This window comes from Oscarella lobularis, chromosome 1, assembly GCF_947507565.1.
Source record: "Oscarella lobularis chromosome 1, ooOscLobu1.1, whole genome shotgun sequence".
Classification (NCBI taxonomy): Eukaryota; Metazoa; Porifera; class Homoscleromorpha; order Homosclerophorida; family Oscarellidae; genus Oscarella; species Oscarella lobularis.
Genome location: NC_089175.1, coordinates 2,036,971 through 2,050,760, shown reverse-complemented (window position 1 = coordinate 2,050,760; position 13,790 = coordinate 2,036,971). Strand labels below are relative to the sequence as shown.

The 13,790-nt window shown below is 44.4% G+C and overlaps 3 protein-coding genes across 14 annotated transcripts; all 3 read right to left on the bottom strand.

Annotated features, from left to right (window-relative positions):
• Window positions 1-457: 457 nt before the first annotated feature.
• LOC136186171 (G2/M phase-specific E3 ubiquitin-protein ligase-like) lies at window positions 458-2,643 on the bottom strand. The gene is made up of 6 exons (XM_065973436.1): window positions 1,902-2,643; window positions 1,703-1,846; window positions 1,471-1,647; window positions 1,126-1,423; window positions 954-1,073; window positions 458-895 (listed from the first exon to the last, which is right to left on the bottom strand). The coding sequence occupies exons 1-6, from the start codon at window positions 1,905-1,907 to the stop codon at window positions 651-653; spliced, it is 990 nt and encodes a 329-aa protein (XP_065829508.1). The 5' UTR covers window positions 1,908-2,643; the 3' UTR covers window positions 458-650.
• Window positions 2,644-3,959: 1,316 nt separating this feature from the next.
• LOC136194840 (ubiquitin carboxyl-terminal hydrolase 25-like) lies at window positions 3,960-9,501 on the bottom strand. 12 transcript variants are annotated; one of them, XM_065984131.1, is made up of 17 exons: window positions 8,745-9,394; window positions 7,701-8,146; window positions 7,583-7,651; window positions 7,285-7,531; window positions 7,085-7,134; window positions 6,856-7,030; window positions 6,594-6,797; window positions 6,494-6,544; window positions 6,071-6,440; window positions 5,921-6,012; window positions 5,683-5,865; window positions 5,454-5,615; window positions 5,192-5,398; window positions 4,894-5,141; window positions 4,506-4,831; window positions 4,402-4,455; window positions 3,960-4,348 (listed from the first exon to the last, which is right to left on the bottom strand). In XM_065984131.1, the coding sequence occupies exons 6-10, from the start codon at window positions 7,012-7,014 to the stop codon at window positions 5,972-5,974; spliced, it is 825 nt and encodes a 274-aa protein (XP_065840203.1). In that variant the 5' UTR covers window positions 7,015-7,030; window positions 7,085-7,134; window positions 7,285-7,531; window positions 7,583-7,651; window positions 7,701-8,146; window positions 8,745-9,394; the 3' UTR covers window positions 3,960-4,348; window positions 4,402-4,455; window positions 4,506-4,831; window positions 4,894-5,141; window positions 5,192-5,398; window positions 5,454-5,615; window positions 5,683-5,865; window positions 5,921-5,971. The 12 variants fall into 12 exon arrangements, with proteins under 12 accessions (XP_065840203.1, XP_065840196.1, XP_065840183.1 ...); XM_065984124.1 differs by having other exon boundaries at window positions 5,253-5,398; XM_065984111.1 differs by having other exon boundaries at window positions 4,894-5,398; window positions 5,454-5,504; window positions 5,563-5,615.
• Window positions 9,497-13,772, bottom strand: LOC136194752 (uncharacterized). The gene is made up of 10 exons (XM_065983981.1): window positions 13,478-13,772; window positions 12,832-13,424; window positions 12,754-12,775; window positions 12,423-12,710; window positions 12,083-12,372; window positions 11,953-12,030; window positions 10,087-11,898; window positions 10,017-10,035; window positions 9,729-9,965; window positions 9,497-9,676 (listed from the first exon to the last, which is right to left on the bottom strand). The coding sequence occupies exons 1-10, from the start codon at window positions 13,770-13,772 to the stop codon at window positions 9,540-9,542; spliced, it is 3,771 nt and encodes a 1,256-aa protein (XP_065840053.1). The 3' UTR covers window positions 9,497-9,539.
• Window positions 13,773-13,790: the final 18 nt, after the last annotated feature.

The following is a 13,790-nucleotide window of genomic DNA, read 5'->3' as shown; positions in this document are numbered from 1 at the left end:
TAGAATTCCGACTCAGGGATTAACTAACCTAAAACTTGGCCTCGGTCCTTCGACTTCAAACGGCTCCTGGTCGATGGCTTTGACTCTCACCGATTTTTTCGGTGCAATGGAACCCCAGCACATGGCGGTTAGATATTTATATTCTTTTAAACATCCACCATATTATGGCGCTACAACAGGGTCAAAATGAATGAATGAATGAATGAATGAATGAATGAATGAATGAATGAATGAATGAATGAATGAATGAATGAATGAATGAATGAATGAATGAATGAATGAATGAATGAATGAATGAATGAATGAATGAATGAATGAATGAATGAATGAATGAATGATTCGAACGAATGAATGAATGAATGATTCGAACGACTGAATGATACGAATGAATGAATGAATGATACGAATGAATGCAACTGAAAGTTGTCTTTATTGAAATTTTTGAAAGTATGTTTTTCAATTCGGAACACAATCACAGACTTTTAATGCCTAATTAGCAACAACCCTGACAGATTTAGAATGGTCTGTTTTTCAAATCCGAACACAATTACAGCCTTTAAAAGGAACAACCTGGTCATTTCGAAATAACGCAAAAAGATTTCAATGTACGCAACACAGCGCAGTGACAAAAAACGTTTAACAAGTTTGATTCAAATTTGGCCAAGGTGAGTGACGTTGACGAAGGCATGAACTAAACGTTCGACGTATGCCTCCGCATCTTCACCTTTTTTCTGAACGGGCAAGGTCAGCGTTAGGAAGCATATTGAACTCTGTGGGAAAATTGCTGAATGACTGAAATGCAACTTGGGCTTCAGCCTAAAGCCAGTAGGAGGAATTGCATTTGATCCGGTGAAAAATGCCAGGACATGGGACAGGCTGCAGTCGTGCTTTCCCTCTGAAAACGATAACCCGATTTTAGAGTTTAATATTGGAGAATAAATGTTCTTTTATACCTTCGCAGTCGTCTAGAAATCTTTGAAACAGCATGTACGCGTCTGTCTCTTGCTGCCATTTTTCTTCGTCTTCCTCCTTCTCGGTGAAGGCAGCTGTTGCAAACATTTTGAGGATGCCCTCTAAATAAAGTTTCATAAAATCACTAATAACTTTCCAGCAAAAAAATCACACCTGCTGTAAGTGCTGAGTCCTCGTCGTGAACAAAATATTTCTTCATTATGTCCTTATGAGACTGCATGATGGAAAGGACGTTCATCAGCTTCAGGCCGTCCCGCAGTTGATCCAATTCTGCCTTGACGCAAAGAACAGCGAAGTGAAGAAGGAGGCAATGGCGAAGGGCTTCTTTTTTCTTGATAGTGATGGATGCGAGGACCTCGTGGTAACCTGCATCGCAAACGGCCTTGACCATATCACTGTCGAGATCTTCAAAAAGCGACTGTAGTTCAGCGTCAGTAGTAGAAGTATCGATCTGAAAGAGACTAGTTTAATACGCTGAAAAATGTCTTGAAGGAATACTTGTTTGATCCAATGCTGGACGTCCGCTTCAGGAATGTCATCAAGAGTTACCGTAATGTCAGTGACATCACCAGTAATCACATATTCGTAAACAGCGTCTGACAAAAAAGCGAAACCAGCTCCTTCGTGTGCTAAACTTGCGGCTAAAATTCGGCCGATGATAGCAAAATGACGGCCCTGCATAAGGAGCATGAATTATTATGAAGAATATGTCATTGAGTATTTTTTTTACAAGAAGTGCCTTTGAGTCTTTGCGAGGTCGCATTCGGTTGCCGAAGCCAACAAAATGGTGATCCATAATTGCAACAGAAAGTCGCCGCCAAAATTCACGTACACAACCGCCTGAGTCCACTGCTGTTTCGCCAACGAATTGAATCTAAATTTTAATTGTGTACCAGTGTAAACCAAAAAAAATTAAAAGGGTGGCTTACTTTCATTGGACGAAGAGGGTTGTATTTTTTTTCGAGAAAAAATAGAACGCGTCTTCCCACAGGTGGGAAGCCCGAACGTTCACTGTTGCGAGATTTTCCCCTTCGTCTCCGCCTGACTCAATAAGCGACTTCTGATGCTCCGCTATGCTCTTCAGGTCCGGAAAACCTTGCCATCATCCATCTTGACACTGTTCCGCCTGGATCCACTCGAAAACAGCATTTGCGCACGCGGTGAACGGGAACTTTAATTCCTTCTTGTTTTAAGGCAGCGTAAATCATGCGATAACCGCTTGTGGGGTTACTTTGCTTCAGCGCTTGTTTGCGACGAAGGAGTTCGTCTTCTTCAATTTGTGTATAAGACCCTTCGATGCTGATTTCGTACTGACGCAGTCTACGCTTGATAGTAGAAATGGAGACTGTAAGCAAACGTGATATTTGAGGGACTGAAAAACCGTTGTCGACAAAATAACGAAGCTGATCTTCCGATATGAAATAGGACGGCCGGCCACGACTTCCTTGCACAGTCTCCATGTCTTCAACAGTTCCTTCGGCGGAATGGTTAACAAGGAGATCGATCGTAGATGTAATGCAGCGAAGGAGGCCAGCTTGCTCACCGTACACAAGAGAGAGGCGGCCAACTACTTGATAGAGACTTTGCAATTCCGTGAGAATGCCGTCAGAAGCGTGAACAAGAAAGAGATCGCTCCCTAGCTGATGAACGCTTCGAATAACAGCTTCAACTCTGCGTACGAGAGCTTCTCGAATTCGTCCAAGATCAGCAGCCATTTTCAAAGTTAATATCAACCACAATTTGTTTCTTACATTTATTCATTCATTCATTCATTCATCCATTCATTCATTCATTCATTCATTCATTCATTCATTCATTCATTCATTCATTCATTCATTCATTCATTCATTCATTCATTCATTCATTCATTCATTCATTCATTCATTCATTCATTCATTCATTTATTTGAATCATTCATTCGAATCATTCATTCATTTGTATCATTCATTCATTCGTTTGTATCATTCATTCATTCATTCGTATCATTCATTCGTATCATTCATTCATTCATTCATTCATTCATTCATTTATTCATTCATTCATTCATTCATTCATTCATTCATTCATTCATTCATTCGTTCGAATCATTCATTTATTCATTCATTCATTCATTCATTCATTCGTATCATTCATTCATTCATTCATTCATTCATTCATTCATTCATTCATTCATTCATTTTTGACCCTGTTGTAGCGCCATACGAGCTGGCATTTCCGCTCACGTCGTATAGAGAAATGTAGAGACCATCGGTTGCCGGGTTGATGGTGTGAAAGCCGAAAATTCCTTCGAAATCGACGACGCAGTGCGGGACTTTCAGATACGATACGGTTGCTCGCGGTAAGAAAACCGTTTCTTTCGGAGGCTGGTCGCTGGCAGTTTGAAGTTGGTTCCTCCGTTGAACGAATGTTTGGGCTCGTAGAAGACTTTGCCTTTGTGGATTGCGCCGTTCGCCACTAGCAAATCAGAGTGGAAAATCGGCAACGGCGCAATTAATTAAAAGGACAGGAACAATCAAAAGGAACTGATGCCTAAACATTCTGACGCGGACTTCTGTGAATATGCCAGCGTGCAGCGCAAATTTATAGCCTTCCGAAAGGCTAAAGTGATTAGGTTGTGCTTGCGTAGAGTCCTAGTGACTGCGTTGGTCGTCAGGGAAGCTGACGTCACTAAAATGCAAATATTACTATAAACGTTTCCCGTGGTATGCACGTAAATAGGATCTTTAGCTAAAAATGTAAACTTCCTTCTATTGTTTTACTGTTCTCAATCGCTTCCGTTCGGTTTGCGTCATCTGGTCCATGACGTCATTGTGCATCAAAATCATTCGTTTTGCACGGCTCTCAGCTCCGTACGCATGAAGAGGAAAAAGATAAACTACCGGGTAGCGGTTGGTATTTGAGGGAGACAAAATAACTGAATAGATTAAAAGCTGCGTGTAGAGTATTCGAGTCAGACTTTTATAGTGCGCTGAGAACCGAGTCTGCACTTAGAGAGACATCAGAAACACATCTGCGGTAAGAAGAGAGACGCCAGCACCATATAGAAGACAAACACACAGATAAACGCGCATGCAACAACTTCCAATGAATCAAATGAAGTTGAACGTCGAAACGTTGAACGTGATGCTGGGCGATTCGTTTTGCTTTCGAGTTCCTCTTCGACTTCCTGTATCATCGCAACTCCTCTCGTGAGATCATACACCGTCTACGTATAGTCGGACTCGGCGGGCATAAGAGCGGCGTGGGATGCTAAGTACATTTCTTGCCCACCCAAGTCCCAGAGAAGCTTCTGGTTGACTTCACATTTCTTGAGAGCAGCAAGAGCTTCATCTGACTTGAGATACTCCGAGTCAGCAAGTTTCTTTATGTCAAATTCCTAAGTAGTAGAAGGAAAAAGATTACGCATTTACAAGTGATTTCAATACTTACAGTTGTATGTTCAGCAGGCTCCAATCTCGAAACTGCCTCCGTCGGGTTTGACTTCTAACACAAAAATTAATTAAACGTTATTGCGTGAAATTTGGTATAACAACTTGGTCTTTTTTCTTAAACACATATCCAGCTGCAAGCAAATCCTTCAAATGTTGCGCCTTGTCATTCTCTTCCGTCCACGTGTGCTGACCCTCCTTTCCTTCTGCTGCAGTTACGGCCATGTGAATAGCAACCCCGTCCGTACTTGGGTTTTTGGCTTTGAAGGGACGACCCAAGAAAGAGTCAATCAAGCACGATTTCCCCGCGCCATCTTGACCAACGACCATCACGCGATATCGATTGACGGGAACTGAGCCAAAAGCAAGAGCTTTCTGGTAAATATCTTCATCAATATTATTTTGCTTGTAAATGGTCCCATCAATGTCATCTACGAGAAATAAATACAGTGTTACAATGACCTGTGCACGCACAGCCATTATCTAAGCTAACCCTCTGAGTAAATCCGAGTCCCAAATACTTCCTCGGCCGTGAGTCTCATGCCTTCCTCTAAAAGGGCTCTAACCAGATCTCTGACTGTCGCAGCCGGGCCCTTTTTTCTCTGCCAAGTTTGTAGCATTTGATACGCTTGTCTGATGTCAAGGCCATTCGCTTCCATTTCTGCTTCGCTCAATTCCATCTAGCCACTATTCGCTTTGACAACTGGAGCAGTTCTGCAGTGTTCGGATTTCGGTCAAAACCTGCATGAGAAAGAGCGATTAGACTTGTTCCCAAAATAGGCCTACCTCACTGTCCGGAGCCTCACTGTCCGGAGCTTTGGAAAAGTGTGAGTAGGATTTAGACCGCTCTACCTGACAGTGACATTGGTTTCTTGACTGTTAACAGCGCTTCTCTTTCGGTCGATCAGAGTTATCGTTTGGCAAAGCTCGCAGTCGCAGCGTACGAAACGTTTCTCGAGAGTCGATGAGAACAAGACCACGTGTAAACATCCGGGCTTCTAGAAACGCTTAATTAAGTTCCGTGAACACTGTGAGTGCATCCGATTTTCTGACCACATCTGTCTTTACTGACCCATCTCCTTTGAATTAATTGACAATACAGAACTTCTTGTGAGCTTCAAGTCAAGACGAATAGTGGGTATAATGAGAGGGTTCTACTTGCCTGCTGATAGGCTGTGTTAGATGCAGAGGAGGCGAAGATAGATTCTACCAACACTAGGTATTAAAATACTGTATTATACAATTAATAATTTAATTAATTAATTAGTTAATCTTCTCTTACCTGTGCCGCTTTTGTGGGATCAACATACTTTCGTCAACTGTCCAGTAGGACTGCAAAATATGTCCATCAGCTCCTATGCAAACGCCACGTACGGCGGGACTCAATGCCTGGTCTCATTCGTTCTCCGGCGCGTCGTCATGACTCGTGTGCGCCCAGACAAAAAACGGGAAGATGATATAATGACTAAACGGTATATAAAATTCTTTAATTATTTAATCTGATTCGGGTGTTATCCTACCTGAGTGACGGCGCTAAGCCAACACGTAATCCCAAGTTGGCACCACGGAAATTATCCTGCGTTCTGAAGTTTTATTTTCTGTGGAAGGCTATCTATCCATGTAGAGCACTTCATCAAAGGCGACCCTATCGTGTATCTTCTTCGTTTTACCTTCGGTGGGACTGAACTCGAATCGCGACAATTCCAATATGAGAACGGGCGACAAATGACGAAACCACGTCTCCTGTTCCGATTTGACGTCATCCGAACCGCCGTTGCCGTCGCCGCTGCTTGCGTTGACGGGCTCGATTTCGCGCTGGACCATCGATCCGTCGAGACTCGCGTGGAGATTGGGAAAACCGCCGACTTGAAGCGAACGGGCGCCGAACGGGCCGTCCGTTTTAAATTCCTTACCCTCGTTCATGCCCGTCGTGGAGAATTTACCGTAGAAGAGTTCGAGGATCGGGTTCAAGGCGGGAGAATCGGTCTTGAACGCTTCCTCGAGCCATTCCATGAGAAGATGGTTAAACTCGCTTACATCCTGAGAACATACAGTTTAAGTTTGTTAGGAATATTAGGAACGGTTCTACTTACCTGCTGATAGGCTGTGTTAGATGCGGAGGAAGCGAACGTAGATTTGAGTTTCTAACGACACAATTACTAAATATATAGTGATTAATTAATTTTCTCTTACCTGTACTGCTTTTGTTGGATCGACGTACTTTCGTCGACTTCCCAGTAGGAGTGCAAATAGGTCTCTCAGCTCCTTTACGAATGCCACGGCCGGACTCAATGCTTGGTCTCGTTCGCTCTCCGGCACTTCGCCATTGACGACGCGTGCATCGTCAAGATTCGCGTGCAGCAAGACGTTACGAAAAACGGGAAGATGATACAACGACTATGAAACATCAAAACTCCCCAATTATTTAATCTAATTCGATTGTTATTTTATCTACCTGAACGACGGCACTAAACCAACACGTATTCCCAACGTTTTTGATTCCCACCGGATTGGCTCCGTCGCGGATTCTCTCGTGGGGATTCAGAGGATCGATGTGAAGCAAGAGGGAGTCGTATCGGCGCCGGCGTGTCGAGCCGCCTTTTGTATCAGCCATGCTAGCCTCGACAGCTCTTTGGAGAGGCAACAGTTCACGATTGAGTTTTTGTCTAGGGGAAGTTTGTAACCTGCTCAAATCTTGGTCTTCTCGAGACAGAGGAGCTCCACTAATATGACTCTATGGATAAAGAATAAATACCTATTTCGACGAATAGAATAATTCACTAACGAGATACAGTCAGTCAGTCAGTCAGTACTTTTATCTGTGAGACTGTTTCTGTACTAAGACATGGAGCGTGTATCTATCTCTAACCCCCTCATGTCTTACGGCGTCTTGAAGGCTCAATGCGATCGCTCTCTGGACATCGTCGTCGCCGTCTTCCGTCGACGTCAAATCGATGAGAGTCGGCTTCGGCTCTTCCTTTTTCACTTTTCGAGCCTCGATTGCTAATTGCGACGTTTCCGTCGACGATTTCCACGACGACGGTGTCGCCGTAGGCGCTTCGAAGCGGTTCTTCGTTCTCTTGCTTCGCTGTCATCGCTTCGATCGCCTTCGTTACGCTCTTCTCGTTTTCCTGCGCGTCTTAGAACTGTTTTTCGCTTCTCTGGAAGAGCTCTTAGCCGACCTGGTACAGCTTTAGCGCTTGCTCTTCGTCAATGCCGAGGATTTCTTGCAGACTACTAAGATCTTCCCTCTAAAGTGTCGTTAGACGAAAGATAGTTTGGCCCGCTAGGCTGTCTGACCTGTGTCTGCCCGGACAGACCGTCGTGCTGGCCCGTCATCGTCGCGTTTTTTTCTCGAAGTTGTAGCGCAGTCCCGGATGCAAATTTTGAAAAAAATTGTGGATGTTTTTAGGATACAAAAGGTGAGATACTAATGTGACCACTTTAATTGCCAGATTGCAATGCTTTCAGCACGCTCTCGCCGTAGACTTCCTCTACAACGCCTTCCAGCTCTGCCTTATATATTGCAGAAGCCAAATCCCAAACTTTTCCTTTACCCTTCTGTCTCGTTTTCCATTTTTGCAACATTGCATAGCACCTTTCTTCGTCAAATGAATGAGAGCGCTCACAAGACTTGATCTCATACTGAGGTAAACCCAGCTCCCGAGCAACGCGCTTCCAGAACGCCTGAATTTTCAAGTAAACAGCCCTTAGATGTTTCTCTTGAATTTCTTCCTGCAGCAATCCTGGAAAGCAGCTAAAATTGAGTACGCACTGGCAGTGGCGGATCTAGGATTCGAGCAACGGGGGGTCTATGAGAGAGGTTGCGCGCGCCAAAGGCGCGCGCGAAAAATTTTTACCGACCACGCCCACATTGGCGCATTTTCGTTGCATTTTAACATCTACACAGTTTCATTATTCAAGTATAATGGTCCTTTAAAATAAACCTTAGTTTAATTTTTCTCGCGCAAATCTGCAAAAATGTTGTCAGTTAAACTTTTTTGCAAATTTCACGAGATATTTTCATCAGGGCGTTGCCTTAGACCAGTCAGCAAGCACGATGAGGTGTCTAATTAACTTTCATCGGCTAAATCTCCTCTCCCTAACCCTAACCTTAATCTTAAGTGGCTTCCCACATACAAAATCACTGCGTTTACTTCAATTTTACTTTAAAAAAATTTTTTTTCTGCTCAAAGGGGGGATCCATGGACCCCATGGACCCCCCCCTGGATCCGCCACTGCGCAGACCGGACGACCACCATGCACAGTTAATTGCAATCAGCTAATCAAATGTCATTGGACTTGTCAAGACTAGACGAGGTGTATACTACCGTCAATGCTCACCTTTTACTCGTCCACCGTCGGTGTCCGTTTCTTCTACTGCAAATTTCATAGATTTAAGTATATAATGAGCTGCTGCATTGACTTTGTCTTCCTCCTTTTCTTTCTGCAGATTCCTGCCAACAATTTTAGCAATCATTTGATACAGCTTTTCATCTGAGCCTGGCAAGTAGACAGAGATGTCGGCATCTTGACACTCTTCAGGAGACATGGTGTGAAAAAAGGGAAGCAGACGGTCGCGGGCTCCATGAACTTTCAAGGCGACCGTTGCTTCGGCTTCAGGATGAGAGGATCCTTTCATTTCGTGCGTCAAGAAGACGGCAACGTATTTGGATTGTCCAAGCGCCTCCAGCAACACTGGAACAATGTGACTACCCCCTTCAATCTCCTCGTCGAGGAACACCTTTGCTCCGGCAGACTCCAGCCTGTCGCACACTTGACGACAGAAGACTCGCGATCCCTTCCCCGAGAAGCTCAGAAAGATGTCGTATACCCAATCGTCGTTCTTTTCTCGTTTCTCATACTCGACCCTAACCGAAGGAAGTTGTTTCTCTATGAGCTCCCGGCTCAGCTCATCAGATGCATTTCCGGCTAAGAAAAGAACAGAAAACAACTGCATGATGTCTCTCCGAAAGTTTAGAAGAACCTTCTTCTTTGATAAGTCCAGCCATGATGAGCCTCAGAGGTCTTCTCTCGGGGATTGGAATGCGTTCCCCAAGCGCACGTGATACTGGGCGATTCGTTTTGCTTTCGAGTTCCTCTTCGACTTCCTGTATTATCGCAACTCCTCTCGTAAAATCATACACCGTCTATCAATCGCGACACAGTATATGATGCTATGATCGCTATCTGGAAAGTCTTAGCTAAAACAGTAGTCAAACTAAAGTTCAGCGCATACAAATGTGCGTGAATGCAAACATTAGACATTGAAGCCCCTTAGAACGTCGTCGTCTAGTTTAAAATGTTTTGCCGCGACAGCTTTCTTACCTTCGCTGCAAAGAGCTCTGCACAGCGTTTCCACGGTTGCAGACTCTGACTCCTGCAGCATCCATTCTCGGAGGCATTGGTAAGCCTGCTCTCGGACATTCGCGTAGTCCTTTTCAATTTGACCGATTGTCGCGTCAGGAAATGACAGCAGACATCGAGCAATAGGCCTCCACTCAGTAGCAATTTCTGCACTCAGTTTATTTAGCTCTTGGGGGGTAGGTTTTCTTTTCAGCGTTTCTGCAAAACAAATGTCAAAAACAAATATCAATTCTAAGCAGCAAACTGGACCTTCAGAAGAGGAAAGATTCTAAACAAGCATATATTATGATCGATGAACTAGCTGTTAAATTATTTGCACCTCTTTCTTGTACCAGCGATGCACAAATTCTCGCTGTTCTTTCGTCGAACAGACGTCCCCCACCTTGGATACGCAAAAGAGTGAATCCGGCGGACCGGGACTACAGACTCCGCGATCACGCAGTTGCACCGTGACTAAAGAGCCATTGCGCGGCAGTCGACAACTTGCCTTGCCAGTGTCGACATGTGACTCAAAGACGCGCTTATTAGCTACTTGCCAGTAATACGCGAGCTTCAATCCGCTCATTCCTCGTTTCTTCGCGCCTTCAACGCTGTCAGCAACGAATTCTCTAATTTCAGGAGCCGATTTCGGAACCGATGACACTGCATTCTCCATGTCCCCTTCGCCGGTCATTGAAACGATCAAACAAGTGCCTCTGTCATAGTATAATAGTTCCAGCTTGAGATTACTGTTGCCTATTCTAAATATACTGCGATTCCGAGAAAGCTCGCGCGCGCCCGGGTACTTGCGAGCGAATTTCGTCACAATTCGAAAAAAAAATCCTTCGGGAATTGTCTGTACTTCGTCGGGGAAAATGACGATGGGTGGAGGGAACTTTTGTGACGGACTGTACTCTTCCCACACCAAAGATTCCGTTGGCATTTTCGTGACCATGCACGGAATCAAGAGTGTTGAGGAATCTTCAGGCGATTCGCATATAATGTCCAGCATATTTAGCACGTTAAGTACTGAATCTTTTTGATCTCTGGACTTAACATTTAATTCCTCAAGTTTTTTCAGCACTACATTTTTGCTAGTTTCTCCTGTTTCACAAAGCCTTCGCCAATGGCGCCCGTAACCAGTGGGTTCTTTGGCCGTTACAAACGTTGCCACAGTGTCAATCAGCCACTCAGGATTGACAATGACGTACTGTTTCAGCTCGGTTACGTCCCAGAAATAAAATATTGCACCTAGGCTGTGAATGAATTTCAAAGCTGACAACGCCTCTTCGTCAGAATCAATTTTAGACTGACGAGAAATCTCAATTGCTCTGTCAACGCCTATGATTTTCTCTCCTTTTTTCATAACAAGTGACAATTCAAAATGAACCCATTTCACTGGCATAGAACGCCTTTTGTTTTTCTCGGACCAATAGTGTTTCGAGGAACCGTCAAGTTTAGACATGATTGTTCTGACTCCCTCGCAACGAATTTCGGTTTTCCCAGATTTTGTATTATCGACCGGAAAGAACCATCGCTCGTTTTGTGGGTCTTCTCCATTTTTCACAACGTGATCTTCGCATTTTAGGTCGTAAATTAATTTGTGAAGCTCTTTGTTTTGAGAGTTAAGAAAGTCCTCAGAATCTGACCTTCTTTCCACTTCATCAATGCGAGTGGCGGCGATTAGAATTGCGGGATAGTGAACATCCAAATCCTTCCCCAAATAAAACTCAGAACGCTCGTCCGAAGGATGGCAAATGCCAATCGATGTGAACCAGTGACAAGGAAAATCCTTGTTGTACTTAATGTTCAATAATTCGAGAGGAACATCGGGGGGTGAAGCTTCTCCAGAACGAAAAGACGATGTTGCCATTTCGTTAAGATCTTTGCTGATGTCGATAACCAGCAAATACATGCACACCGTATACTCGGACTCGGCGGGCATGAGAGCGGCGTGGGACGCTAAATACCTTTCTTGCCCACCCAAGTCCCAGAGAAGCTTCTGATTGACTTCACATTTCCTTAGAGCGGCAAGAGCTTCATCTGACTTGAGATACTTCGAGTAAGCCATCATATATTTTTCTGAAGGGGGATCCTCCGTCTTCGATTCAGCAATCATTCCTTTTCGTTTTTCAGCGTGCTGATCAAATTCCTGAGAAAAAGACAAAACTTATACACACATTAAATGGAGACTTTTCTCACTTACATCGATGTCTTCCGGACTTTCAGCAGGCTCCAATCTCGGTCGCTTTGCATGAGAAGCTGCCTCCGTCGGGTTTGAATCCTAATATAAAAATTAAATTAAACGTGATTGCGTAAGAGTAAGGAATAACAACTTGATCTTCCTTCGTAATCGCATATCCAGCTGCAAACAAATTGTTTAAATGTTGCTCCTTGTCATGTTCCGTCCACGTGTGCTGACCCTCCTTTCCTTCTGCTGCAGTCACGGCCGCGTGAATAGCAATGCCGTCCGTGCTTGGATTTCGGGCTTTGAAAGGACGACCCAAGAAAGAGTCAATCAAGCATGATTTCCCGGCGCCATCTTGACCAACCACCATCACGCGATATCGATTGACGGGAACGTTGCCAGAAGCAAGAGCTTTCTGGTACATTGCCTCATCAATAGCTAAGAGAAACAATAGAACGTCCGCACGGTAATCCAAACCTCAAGTATACCAGAAGCAGTCAGTGTAGTAGAAAAAACGTTTGCAGCGATAGCACTCTGACCTTCCTCGCTAAGGGCTCTGCACAGTGTTTCCACGGTTGCAGACTCTGACGCCTGCTGCATCCACTGCTGTAGAGCTTGGTAAGCCTGCTCTCGGGCGTCATTCGCGTAGTTCCTTTCGATCATATCGCTAGTGATACCAGGAACTGACAGACGTCGAGCAATTGGCTTCCAAGTAGTAGCAAGTTCTTTACTCAGTTTGTTTACTTCTCGTAAGGTAGGTTTTCTTCTCAGGATTTCTAAAAAGCAGACGTCAAATATGCCTATATCGTCATTGCTCACCTATTGCTTCCTGACGGAACGCCTATTTAGATAACAAATAAATTAGACCGAATAAAACGTGAGTACAACATCTCTTACTCGTCTACGATCGATGTCCATTTCTTTTATTTCAAATTTCATAGATTTAAGAATAAAACGAGCGGCTGTATTGACTTTGTCTTCCTTCTTTTCTTTCTGCAGATTCTTGCCAACAATGTTAGCAATCATTTGGTAAAGCTTTTCATCTGAACCCGGTAAGTAGACGAAGATGTCGGCATCACAACACTCCTCAGGAGACATGGTGTGAAACAAGGGAAGTAGGCGGCCGCGGGCTCCATGAACTTTCAGGGCGACCGTTGCTTCGGCTTCAGGATGAGAGGATCCTTTCATTTCGTGCGTCAAGAAGACGGCAACGTATTTGGATTCTCCAAGTGCTTTGAGCAAGACCGGAACAATGGGACTACCTCCTGCAATGCTTCCCTCGTCGAAGAACACTTTCAATCCTTTAGACTGAAGTTCGTCGCGCACTTGACGGCAGAAGGCTCTTGATCCAGCGCCGAAGAAGCTCAGAAAGACATCGTATACCCAATCGTCGGGTTTTTCACGTTTCGCATACTCGGCCTCAACCGAAGGAAGCTTCTGCTTGATAAGCTCTCGACTCAGCTCATCAGATTGTTCGGATGACTCTTTGGCTAGGAAAAACAGAAACAAATTGCATGATGTCTCTGTGAAAGTTTAGACGCACCTTCTTGTTTCTTAAGTCTATCGTAAACATCCTTTCCTCCATCCACACCACGGAGCACTTCGCAAAACTTGTCGTAACTTCCTGGAGGCGTTTTTTTGAGCATTACAACCAGCTCCTGCGCTACTTCATTATCAATTTTGGTTTCTCTCATTTTTCGAAGCTTCTCGTAGTTCGCCTCGGTCAGAAGTTCCTCTGCCAGAAGTGAATCGAGAAGAGAACCGCCTAGAATGTTGCTCAGATAAAGAACAACATCAGCCTGCGCTCGAGTAAGTGTTTTCCACTTGGGGTCGGCCATGATGAACCTCAGAGGTCT

Excerpts from the sequence above, each read along its gene's own strand:
- LOC136186171 (XM_065973436.1), bottom strand. Across the intron at positions 1,074-1,125 it reads GGACTCAGCACTTACAGCAG|AGGGCATCCTCAAAATGTTT; the intron begins GTGTGATTTTTT and ends AACTTTATTTAG. Across the intron at positions 896-953 it reads ATTTCTAGACGACTGCGAAG|AGGGAAAGCACGACTGCAGC; the intron begins GTATAAAAGAAC and ends TATCGTTTTCAG.
- LOC136194840 (XM_065984097.1), bottom strand. The coding sequence starts at position 9,360 with ATGCAGTTGTTTTCTGTTCTTTTCTTAGCCGGAAATGCATCTGATGAG. Across the intron at positions 8,147-8,744 it reads CGACGGTGGACGAGTAAAAG|GATTGCTGCAGGAAGAAATT; the intron begins GTGAGCATTGAC and ends GCTGCTTTCCAG.
- LOC136194752 (XM_065983981.1), bottom strand. The coding sequence starts at position 13,772 with ATGGCCGACCCCAAGTGGAAAACACTTACTCGAGCGCAGGCTGATGTT. Across the intron at positions 12,031-12,082 it reads CGATTACGAAGGAAGATCAA|GATTCAAACCCGACGGAGGC; the intron begins GTTGTTATTCCT and ends TTTTTATATTAG. Across the intron at positions 11,899-11,952 it reads AAAGTCCGGAAGACATCGAT|GAATTTGATCAGCACGCTGA; the intron begins GTAAGTGAGAAA and ends TCTTTTTCTCAG.